The following is a 12,498-nucleotide window of genomic DNA, read 5'->3' as shown; positions in this document are numbered from 1 at the left end:
GTTGCAGAAAGAGCCATCAGTGAGCATGGGCAACAGAAACAAGACGAGAGAAGAATTCAAATGAGCAAGTGTGTCAGCTACTTTTGAATTCGAAGTGAACAAAGGCAAAAAGAAAAGAGAGAGAGAGAGAGAGAGAGAGAGAGAGAGACCAGGTTCAGATTTGCTCGGATTCACCTGATGAATCAGGTGCAGGTGTACCATATGGCGACCCAAGTTGCCACTGAGCTTTTCATCACAACGGTGGTCTCTTTTTAGAGTGTTTCAGCTATGAGACCTACGCGCTAGCCAACTGCGCCACCACCCCACTTGTTGTCCTGGAAGCGAAACAAACATCCTTATACAGATCTGAGGATAATTGCCATATTTTGCTCTTGTTTCTGTAACATGTTTCCTGACATATACCACTTCCCTTCCAAGGCCGGCCGAGAGCTACATCGATTTAAATACTTCTTCCGATCATGCACTTTAAAAGCAACATGCATAATTTTCTACTAGTTCTTCGACCGTGCATGGTGAATTATAGAGGGACTTTTTCGTATTGGAGTCAAAGTTCAGTTTAACCATGGATGCCGATCAAGTTCTGTAAATTCTGTACGCAAATACCTTCTTGGATTTATTCAAATATAAGGTATTAATAGACCAATACACAGACAGATAAAAGAAGAACACGAGCGCAGCGCCATTCTACCAACATGATCATGTTTCCAACTTCCAAGGACTGCAGGCTTACAGCGTGTCAATATTCAGGATATAGACATACAGTTACGCAACACCACAAAACTTCACAGACATTGCATCAAGGTTCAGGTACTTGAGTACTGGCAACTTCACTGAAGATAGTTAATCCAGGGGTTGCACATGAACAGCCAGACGCAGCACACCTTAGTGCCGATATTTTGGTGGAGTAATCCTTGGGAGCAATCACCAGAACACCTTAATCATTCGGTTACAGCTAACTGTAGCAAAGATAAATAAATAAACAGCTAACTGTAGCATTTACATAATTTCCTTCTCGTAACCCATAACCATAACCAGAAATTCAGGATCGCAGTATGCGTTGTGGCATTTCATTCATCACGAACCGGAACAGGGAGTCTCAAACTTGTGGAGCTTCAGTGGGACTGCGATCATTTCTTGTGCAGAAGAACTAGTACTGGAGCAACTGGCCTATTGATCATTTCAAACTTGCAGCTCACCCATGCATCAGCAGGCAAGCTTGACGCAAATGATTCAACAATATCGAGTTCATCCCTACAGATAAGAAAGCGATGAAGATGAATGGATTCAGTCTTAAGTGATAGTTGATTGGAGTTTGACATTAAACAACAATATTCTGATGGCATCTTACAAGCAAGCCTATAATCAAATATTATTAACCGCCAAATACCTACGCTACAAAAAAATTCCATCGTCATGATGAAGGATGGCCGATCCACCTTCTTCTGGCTAGATACTTGGCGTCATCAACTACCGGTAGCTGCCGCTTTTCCAAATATTTTCTCTCACTCAACTGAGCCTAATATTTGGGTACCCTCAGTCATGTTTGACAGTGTATATCTAATGTGAGGAATCGCATAACCAACATGGCCTCCCTCCAATTGCAGTCTCTCTTGTCTTTGTTGCAGTGTAGAAAGAGAATGGAAGAATTGACAGTTCTATTCATCCGTTGACAGTGTACATACAACAAGCCATGCATGCCGTTAACCACTAACAACCTTGGCTAAACTCTAGCTAACAGCCCTACAGACTAAGGTGCAGATCATGTGCAGTAGAACGTGCAACAGATCGTGTGCATGTGGGTGTAGCTACTCCTGAGGATGCGTTCCAACATGCAGGACTTCCAGTTTGAGCTTGCTACCGACAAATGCTTCCTCAAGCATGCCAGGGCCGGCCCTGTGTTTCGGGAGGCTCTAGGCGAACTGGACGACATGGGCCCCCAAGTCAAAGAACCCTTCAGTGGTTGAATTTTCAGATCACTTTCTTTCTTTCTTTCTTCTCCCTTTTTAGCACCCGACAAATGCATCTTAGGCAACATGACAGGCTAATGTCCTAAAATTACGAAATAAAGAGTATGCAAAGAATTACAAATTTATAGATCGGATGATCGGAACCCTAGACATGTATACAGAATGGCAGAAAATTAGGATGGTTGAATACAATAATGTGAAAGATTGAATTAGAAAATTATACATCAAAAATTTGAAACTTCATGGGATGAATCATGGATGGATAGTAGAATAGACAGACTAAAAAACTACTGAAAATCTGAAATTGGGGGATGGATCATGGATGAATAGTTGAATAGACGTACTAAAAAACTACTGAAAATCTGAAATTGAGGGATGGATGGATGGATACGTACTGAATCGGCCGTCACATATGTATAACGTATTGCCATATTGCCGGAAGGCCGGATTGCCGGAATGGCGGACTGCTGCGCGCGGCGGCGACAACAAGCGGCCGAGGCGCCGAGCGAGGAGCGACGGAGGGACGGGCCGATGAGACGAGGAAGACAGAACCAACGAGCGACGAAAAAGAAAAGACAGATCAATTGATCGATTTGTTTTGCACGAACGCATTTCAATCAGTCTTTTGCGGCTGTGACTTGCGTGCGCCGATGCTCAGCTACCTAGTGATCTGAAGGACCGAGCCCATCTCGTATTTTCTTTCATAATTTTTCCCTTTATCTATTTTCTTCTCGCTATACTATATATTAACATCCATACCTGCGACAAGTAATTCGGAACGGAAGGAGTATGTGTACTTCATCATAGCCCCCTCCCAGCCTGGGCCCTGGGCCGTCGCCCCTCGGGCCATACCCTAGGGCCGGCCCTGAAGCATGCCTACAACCTCCTCATGCACGAGGAGGCCATAGATCCAAATGCCGCCTCAATTTGGGAAAGCAAGGTGCCGAACAAAGTCAAGGGCTTTGGCTGGCTACTATTCTGCAATCGCCTCGACACCAAGCTAAACCTCCACCACAAGCACATTGTGGACTCAAGCTCCTGCCCGAGATGCCAACTACGCACCTATTCCCCCACTACCCCTTTGCCACACGGATTTGACAACGCCTAGGTGTCAATCTACATCAACAGGATATCAATACTATTTGGGAGGTGCAGACGCCTATATACCTCTAACAGCAACAGTGTGGCATGCCGCACTCATCGACGCCCTATGGAAGATTTAGGATGCAAGGGATCGCGCACCTTCCGTGATCGTTGCATCGATTTACTAAACCGGCTGACAAGGTAGCCGCCGATTAAGGCTATACCTTTCTTCTCGTCTACTCTGATGATGTAACTAACTGGCCTCGGCCATCTATTTCAGGTGCAGGCCACACTGGCAATCAGCAATTACTGAAAAACCCAACAAACTAGCAATCACTGACACAATATTAGCAGTTGCGAACTGATATTTACCTTCCACCCAGATGCCCAATGTAGACAAGGACACTTATGAGTCCCCTTGAGCTAACAATTCTGCTGGCAGCTTGCAGTGCCAGCTCAGTTGTCTCAGGTACTGTTATTATTGTTTTATCTCCTCCTGGAAGGTAGCCCAGATTGAATGCTACAAGCCTAAAAGTACCATGTTTAATATCACAGTTACTTGAACTGCTGATTTCAGGATAACGGAATCATATAATTAAAACCAATGAAGTAAAATAACTTGATCACCTGACAGGAGAATCTTTTGGAACAATATCCTCCATTCTACTGTGACACATTGCAAACAACTCGACTAGCTCCATCTGAAGAAAAGAAAACTAGAGTTCAGCCAGAACATGACACAAAAGTGAGGTTTGATGAGAATGTCGTAGTGCAAACCGAACTCTAGCTTGGTGGCTAGAGTTTACTGGGGTAAACTCACCCACCCGTGTTCAATCGACGGGGTGTGCTATCTGCATTAGATTTGCAGAGATGACTCAAGTTCTACCTAATAACATACAGTTAACTAGTTAAGGGAGGGAATTTTCAATTAGAATGTCGTGGTGGGTCTTTTTTTTTCCTTCTTCTTCCAAATGGTAAGATCCAGGCAAAATATCAAAATGAGAACACTTAAGACTAAGAATAGTGGCGCTTGGCGAACTTATGTGAGTATGACAACATATTTAATCATGTACACAGTTTTATGTTTCTTCATCTTTCGTCTCTTCGTAAATTCTCTCTTTATCAAAGGAAACTCATAAGAGAAGCCACATTGTGTAGCCCTCAAACAGACCAGCAACAATGCTAAGTTGCTTCAAATGCACATACCTCGCGACTGTCGACGGCCATTTTCAGAAAAGAGGCGGTGCTATCTATCGCGGAATCTTGGATGTCCATCCCGTAAACACGCCCTCTGCCGGTGTCATCGGACACCATCTTCAGCAGAGCAAACGTATCATTCCCGTTCCCACAGGTGGCATCGACCACCGTGTCTCCTCTCTGAACGATACTCCTCCACACCCTAATAATCAGGTAACAGCGTAACAACAGTTAGAACGAGAATGCTGCCCTGCCCTGCTGCTAGAACGCCACTCGGGTTGGGGGGGGGGGGGGGGGGGGGGGGGGGAAATATGTTTAATTTCAGCAACGGGAAGGAAGCAGAGTGCCTACGCGTGGGCTACCTCGGTGGCCTTGCGCTTGCCGGCGACGAAGCCCACCACCGCCTCCTCCGGCCCTGCAACCAATCCCGGTCACGACGTCGCACGGCCGGCACGCGTTATTGAAGGGGGAAGAATAGATAATACGAACCTGCGGCGGAGAGCGGGTCGGCGAGCTGCGCGGCGGAGAGGTGCCGCCGCTTGGGCAGGACGAGCGGAGGGGATGGGGTGAAGCTGGGGATTCGTCGGAGAGGAGATGGAGTCTGGGAGCGGCGGAGGAGCAGCGAGAGCGGAGGGCGCAGCAGTGACGGCGGAGGCATGGCTGCTGCGGTGGCGGCGGCGGCGGCGGAGACCGTGAGGATTGGTATTGGTACCCAGCAGACGCAGCAAAAAAAAAAAGAGAGAGAGACCAGGTTCAGACTTGCTCGAGTCAATCTGATGATTCAGATGTGACTTGCAAAATCCCACCCCTAAAACGCCCGCGGCGCGTCCGCGAGCAGTGGCCGGACACGCCTCAAAAAATACATTTCACATCTGAAAATCTTAAATTAGAAACCTTAAATCCATATTATTACATGTAATGTGAAACCTAATCTAAACGTAGCTCGCCCGATGCCGCTCCCCACTCGCCCGGCTCCACCCTGGTCATGTTCGACGGTCGGCTGCGCTTCTCAGAATGTGGTCTGGTCGTTGATCCGGCAACGGAACCGAGCAGACCTAGACGGCGGGAAGGGCAGCACGTCCCTGATCGAGGGAGCGTCCATCATGATGGCCCCATCTTGACAGCGGCCTGGTGACCTCGCGTCGGAGTACGGTGCGAACCCTAACCCTCAATCCTCTTTCTCTATTCGTTGGCTCTAAACAAGGGGGCGATGATTGTGCGGGAGTTGATGATGTTGACTTCGAAATCTTCCTGTGCTAGGACCATTTGAGGAGCTATTCTTAGATGAACAAGTCTTATGTTGATGGTCCGACCGACACATTTGGTCGATGTGAAGTAGACACCTAGTCTCCACTATGGTTGAAGGGTTTCTTAGAAGAACTTGGACATGATACGTGTAAAACCCAAATTTGGTTTCTTCCCGGCATGAATCTGGATGTTTGTTTGAGGATCATGAACATAGATGAAGATTGTCTCGGTATGACTGCAGTAGGGCCCAAGTTCCAATTTTTTAAGTTGTATGTGCACCAAGCTGACCTGTACAATGATCTTCATTTCAATTATGTTTGCATTATAGGCTCACCATCACTAACAAAAGTTTTGAGCCCTCAAAAACCAGTGATTTCTGCACAGAATTCCATGAGGAGTCCTAGGTTGAAGACAATGGTAACAAAGGGCAACTTGATGTATGAACAGGGGCTGCAGTGGTAGAACATCCAATAATATTGGACAAAAAGGGAGGTGATGTAAAAGAGTACCCATTGCTGAGGACAAAGAAAGTGACATGGATGGCAGTGATGATAGTGACTATGCAGATCAGGTTGATTGAGACAATGACATCGACAAAGATTATGATGATTTGTTTCTAGAGTGGGTCAATGAGGAGCCTCAAGATATTAAAGCAAAAAAAGGCAAAGGAGCATCACATTGATTCTGACTATGATTCTGATGATCTTCAGCTCCCAACTTTAGAAAATGAGGAAGAAGAGTCGGATCATGAAGTGGTTTGGAGAAAGGAAAAAAGAAGAAAAATAAGAATGTAAAGCTTAGGACATTTGAACCAAAGGACATGATTGCTCCCACATTTGAGATAGGGATAGTGTTCCGTAATTGTTGATCTCAAAGCAATCCAAGAGTATAGTATCCAGAATAGTGGTGCTATCAAGTATGCCAAGAATGATAAGCAAAGGATCAAGGCACACTATGAGGAAAATTGTCTGTGGTATCTATTTGCAGCTCCTGACAGTAGGAATCAGAGTTATGTGGTGAAAACTGTTGGAAATATGCCCTAGAGGCAATAATAAATTGATTATTATTATTATATTTCCTTGTTCATGATAATCGTTTATTATCCATGCTAGAATTGTATTGATAGGAAACTCAGATACATGTGTGGATACATAGACAACACCATGTCCCTAGTAAGCCTCTAGTTGACTAGCTCGTTGATCAATAGATGGTTACGGTTTCCTGACCATGGACATTGGATGTCGTTGATAACGGGATCACATCATTGGGAGAATGATGTGATGGACAAGACCCAATCCTAAGCCTAGCACAAAGATCGTGTAGTTCGTATGCTAAAGCTTTTCTAATGTCAAGTATCATTTCCTTAGACCATGAGATTGTGCAACTCCCGGATACCGTAGGAATACTTTGGGTGTGCCAAACGTCACAACGCAACTGGGTGGCTATAAAGGTACACTACAGGTATCTCCGAAAGTGTCTGTTGGGTTGGCACGAATCGAGACTGGGATTTGTCACTCCGTGTGACGGAGAGGTATCTCTGGGCCCACTCGGTAGGACATCATCATAATGTGCACAATGTGATCAAGGAGTTGATCATGTTGGAAATATGCCCTAGAGGCAATAATAAAAGCATTATTATTATATTTCCTTGTTCATGATAATTGTCTTTATTCATGCTATAATTGTGTTATCCGGAAATCGTAATACATGTGTGAATAATAGACACCAACATGTCCCTAGTAAGCCTCTAGTTGACTAGCTCGTTGATCAACAGATAGTCATGGTTTCCTGACTATGGACATTAGATGTCATTGATAACGAGATTACATCATTAGGAGAATGATGTGATGGACAAGACCCAATCCTAAACATAGCATAAGATCGTATAGTTCGTTTGCTAGAGTTTTTCCAATGTCAAGTATCTTTTCCTTAGACCATGAGATCGTGTAACTCCCGGATACCGTAGGAGTGCTTTGGATGTACCAAACGTCACAACGTAACTGGGTGACTATAAAGGTATACTACGGGTATCTCCGAAAGTGACTGTTGGGTTGACACGGATCAAGACTGGGATTTGTCACTCCATAGGACGGAGAGGTATCACTGGGCCCACTCGGTAATGCATCATCATAATGAGCTCAAAGTGACCAAGTGTCTGGTCACGGGATCATGCATTATGGTACGAGTAAAGTGACTTGCCGGTAACGAGATTGAACGAGGTATTGGGATACCGACGATCGGATCTCGGGCAAGTAACATACCGATTGACGAAGGGAATTGTATGCGGGATTGATTGAATCCTCGACATCGTGGTTCATCCGATGAGATCATCGAGGAGCATGTGGGAGCCAACATGGGTATCCAGATCCCTCTGTTGGTTATTGGCCGGAGAGTCGTCTCGGTCATGTCTACATGTCTCCCGAACCCGTAGGGTCTACACACTTAAGGTTCGGTGACGCTAGGGTTGTAGGGATATGTATATGCAGTAACCCGAATGTTGTTCGGAGTCCCGGATGAGATCCCGGACGTCACGAGGAGTTCCGGAATGGTCCGGAGGTAAAGAATTATATATAGGAAGTGCTATTTCGAGCATCGGGACAAGTTTCGGGGTCATCGATATTGTACCGGGACCACCGGAAGGGTCCCGGGGGTCCACCGGGTGGGGCCACCTGCCCCGGGGGGCCACATGGGCTGTAGGGGTGTGCGCCTTGGCCTGTATGGGCCAAGGGCACCAGCCCCAAGAGGCCCATGCGCCAAGAGATCAAGAAAGGAAGAGTCCTAAAAGGGGAAGGCACCTCCTAGGTGCCTTGGGGAGGAGGGATTCCTCCCTTGGCCGCCGCCCCCCTAGGAGATTGCATCTCCTAGGGCCGGCGCCCCCCCCTAGGCTCCCTATATATAGTGGGGGAAGGAGGGCCTCTCACCCCACGCCTTTGGTGCCTCCCTCTCCCTCTCCAACACATCCTCCTCCTCCATAGTGCTTGGCGAAGCCCTGCCGGAGTACTGCAGCTCCATCACCACCACGCCGTCGTGCTGCTGCTGGAGCCATCTTCCTCAACCTCTCCTTCCCCCTTGCTGGATCAAGAAGGAGGAGACATCACGCTGACCGTACGTGTGTTGAACGCGGAGGTGCCGTCCATTCGGCGCTAGGATCTCCGGTGATTTGGATCACGTCGAGTACGACTTCCTCATCCTCGTTCTTTGAACGCTTCCGCGCGTGATCTACAAAGGTATGTAGATGCAATCCGATCACTCGTTGCTAGATGAACTCCTAGATGGATCTTGGTGAAACCGTAGGAAAATTTTTGTTTTCTGCAACGTTCCCCAACAGTGGCATCATGAGCTAGGTCTATGCGTAGTTCTCTTGCACGAGTAGAACACAATTTGTTGTGGGCGTTGATGTTGTCAACTTTCTTGCCGCTACTAGTCTTATCTTGCTTCAACGGTATTGTGGGATGAAGCGGCCCGGACCAACCTTACACGTACGCTTACGTGAGACCGGTTCCACCGACTAACATGCACAAGTTGCATAAGGTGGCTGGCGGGTGTCTGTCTCTCCCACTTTAGTTGGAGCGGATTCGATGAAAAGGGTCCTTATGAAGGGTAAATAGAAGTTGACAAATCACGTTGTGGCTTTCACGTAGGTAAGAAAACGTTCTTGCTAGAACCCTATTTCAGCCACGTAAAACTTGCAACAACAATTAAAGGACGTCTAACTTGTTTTTGCAGCTAGTGCTTTGTGATATGATATGGCCAAAGTTGTGATGAATGATGAATGATATATATGTTATGTATGAGATGTTCATGCTATTGTAATAGGAATCACGACTTGCATGTCGATGAGTATGACAACCGGCAGGAGCCATAGGAGTTGTCTTTATTTTTTTTGTATGACCTCCGTGTCATTGAGAAACGCCATGTAAATTACTTTACTTTATTGCTAAACGTGTTAGCCATAGTAGTAGAAGTAATAGTTGGCGAGCAACTTCATGGAGACACGATGATGAAGATCATGATGATGGAGATCATGGTGTCATGCCGGTGACAAGATGATCATGAAGCCCCAAGATGGAGATCAAAGGAGCTATGTGATATTGGCCATATCATGTCACTATTATTATTTGATTGCATGTGATGTTTATCATGTTTTTGCATCTTGTTTGCTTAGAACGACAGTAGTAAATAAGATGATCCCTCATAATAATTTCAAGAAAGTGTTCCCCCTAACTGTGCACCGTTGCGACAGTTCGTTGTTTCGAAGCACCACGTGATGATCGGGTGTGATAGATTCCAACATTCACATACAACGGGTGTAAGACAGATTTACACATGCAAACACTTAGGTTGACTTGACGAGCCTAGCATGTACAGACATGGCCTCGGAACACAGAAGACCGAAAGGTCGAGCATGAGTCGTATAGAAGATACGATCAACATGAAGATGTTCACCGATGTTGACTAGTCCGTCTCACGTGATGATCGGACACGGCCTAGTTAACTCGGATCATGTTATACTTAGATGACTGGAGGGATGTCTATCTAAGTGGGAGTTCATTGAATAATTTGATTAGATGAACTTAATTATCATGAACTTAGTCTAAAATTTTACAATATGTCTTGTAGATCAAATGGCCAACGTAGTCCTCAACTTCAACGCGCGTTCCTATAGAAAACCAAGCTAAAAGACGATGGCAGCAACTACACGGACTGGGTCCGGAACCTGAGGATCATCCTCATAGATGCCAAGAAAGATTATGTCCTACAAGCACCGCTAGGTGACGCACCTGTTCTCCCTGCAGAACAAGACGTTATGAACGCTTGGCAGGCACGTACCGATGACTACTCCCTCATTCAGTGCGGCATGCTTTACAGCTTAGAGCCGGGGCTCCAAAAGCGTTTTGAGAGACACGGAGCATATGAGATGTTCGAAGAGCTGAAAATGGTTTTCCAAGCTCATGCCCGGGTCGAGAGATATCAAGTCTCCGACAAGTTCTTCAGCTGTAAGATGGAGGAAAACAGTTCTGTCAGTGAGCACATACTCACTATGTCTGGGTTGCATAACCGCTTGACTCAGCTGGGAGTTAATCTCCCGGATGACGCGGTCATTGACAGAATCCTTCAGTCCCTTCCACCGAGCTACAAGAGCTTTGTGATGAACTTCAATATGCAGGGGATGGAAAAGACCATTCCTGAGGTATTTGCAATGCTGAAATCAGCAGAGGTAGAAGTCAAAAAGGAACATCAAGTGTTGATGGTGAATAAAACCACTAAGTTCAAGAAAGGCAAGGGTAAGAAAACCTTCAAGAAAGACGGCAAGGGAGTTGCCGCGCCCGGCAAGCAAGCTGCCGGGAAGAAGCCAAAGAATGGACCCAAGCCCGAGACTGAGTGCTTTTATTGCAAGGAAAGTGGTCACTGGAAGCGGAACTGCCCTAAATACTTAGCAGACAAGAAGGCCGGCAAAACAAAAGGTATATGTGATATACATGTAATTGATGTGTACCTTACCAGTACTCGTAGTAGCTCCTGGGTATTTGATACCGGTGCAGTTGCTCACATTTGTAACTCAAAGCAGGAGCTGCGGAATAAGCGGAGACTGGCGAAGGACGAGGTGACGATGCGCGTCGGGAATGGTTCCAAGGTCGATGTGATCGTCGTCGGCACGCTACCTCTACATTTACCTACGGGATTAGTTTTGAACCTCAATAATTGTTATTTAGTGCCAAGTTTGAGCATGAACATTGTATCAGGATCTCGTTTAATTCGAGATGGCTACTCATTTAAATCCAAGAATAATGGTTGTTCTATTTATATGAGAGATATGTTTTATGGTCATGCTTCGATGGTGAATGGTTTATTCTTAATGAATCTCGAGCGTAATGCTACACATATTCATAGTGTGAATACCAAAAGATGTAAGATGGATAATGATAGTCCCACATACTTGTGGCACTACCGCCTTGGTCACATAGGTGTCAAACGCATGAAGAAGCTCCATGCTGATGGACTTTTAGAGTCTCTTGATTACGAATCATTTGACACGTGCGAACCATGCCTCATGGGTAAAATGACCAAGACTCCGTTCTCAGGAACAATGGAGCGAGCAACCAACTTATTGGAAATCATACATACTGATGTGTGCGGTCCAATGAGTGTTGAGGCTCGCGGTGGCTATCATTATGTTCTCACCCTCACTGATGACTTGAGTAGATATGGGTATGTCTACTTAATGAAACACAAGTCTGAGACCTTTGAAAAGTTCAAGGAATTTCAGAGTGAGGTTGAGAATCAACGTGACAGGAAAATCAAGTTCCTGCGATCAGATCATGGAGGAGAATACTTGAGTCATGAGTTTGGCACACACTTAAGAAAATGTGGAATAGTTTCACAACTGACGCCGCCTGGAACACCTCAGCATAATGGTGTGTCCGAACGTCGTAATCGCACTCTATTAGATATGGTGCGATCTATGATGTCTCTTACCGATTTACCGCTATATTTTTGGGGGTATGCTTTAGAGACTGCCGCATTCACTTTAAATAGGGCTCCATCGAAATCCGTTGAGACGACACCGTATGAATTATGGTTTGGGAAGAAACCTAAGCTGTCGTTTCTAAAAGTTTGGGGATGCGATGCTTATGTCAAGAAACTTCAACCTGAAAAGCTCGAACCCAAATCGGAAAAATGCGTCTTCATAGGATACCCTAAAGAAACTATTGGGTATACCTTCTACGTCAGATCCGAAGGCAAGATCTTTGTTGCCAAGAATGGGTCCTTTCTAGAGAAAGAGTTTCTCTCGAAAGAAGTAAGTGGGAGGAAAGTAGAACTTGATGAAGTATTACCTCTTGAACCGGAAAATGGCGCAACTCAAGAAAATGTTCCTGAGGTGCCTGCACCGACTAGAGAGGAAGTTAATGATGATGATCATGAAACTTCAGATCAAGTTGCTACTGAACTTCGTAGGTCCACAAGGACACGTTCCGCACCATAGTGGTACGGCAACCCTGTC

General features: G+C 45.7%; 1 protein-coding gene across 1 annotated transcript; it reads right to left on the bottom strand.

The window, feature by feature from the left end:
• Nucleotides 1–682: 682 nt before the first annotated feature.
• On the bottom strand, nt 683–5,024 carry LOC125523929 (tRNA (mnm(5)s(2)U34)-methyltransferase, chloroplastic). The gene is made up of 6 exons (XM_048689004.2): nt 4,737–5,024; nt 4,599–4,662; nt 4,257–4,449; nt 3,678–3,751; nt 3,423–3,578; nt 683–1,251 (listed from the first exon to the last, which is right to left on the bottom strand). The coding sequence occupies exons 1-6, from the start codon at nt 4,903–4,905 to the stop codon at nt 1,128–1,130; spliced, it is 780 nt and encodes a 259-aa protein (XP_048544961.1). The 5' UTR covers nt 4,906–5,024; the 3' UTR covers nt 683–1,127.
• Nucleotides 5,025–12,498: the final 7,474 nt, after the last annotated feature.

The sequence above is a fragment of the Triticum urartu genome, chromosome 1A, assembly GCF_056163025.1.
Source record: "Triticum urartu cultivar PI428250 chromosome 1A, HENAU_Tu73, whole genome shotgun sequence".
Lineage (NCBI taxonomy): Eukaryota > Viridiplantae > Streptophyta > Magnoliopsida > Poales > Poaceae > Triticum > Triticum urartu.
Note: the sequence above shows the minus strand (reverse complement) of the source record. Positions and strands in the feature narration are given on the sequence as shown.

What these genes read in the sequence shown, in the direction of transcription:
- LOC125523929 (XM_048689004.2), bottom strand. Translation starts at nt 4,905, where the DNA reads ATGCCTCCGCCGTCACTGCTGCGCCCTCCGCTCTCGCTGCTCCTCCGC. An exon ending in GCCACCGAGGTAGCCCACGC is followed by an intron (nt 4,450 to 4,598) that starts GTAGGCACTCTG and finishes CCTGATTATTAG; the next exon opens with GGTGTGGAGGAGTATCGTTC. An exon ending in TGGCCGTCGACAGTCGCGAG is followed by an intron (nt 3,752 to 4,256) that starts GTATGTGCATTT and finishes TCTTTTCTTCAG; the next exon opens with ATGGAGCTAGTCGAGTTGTT.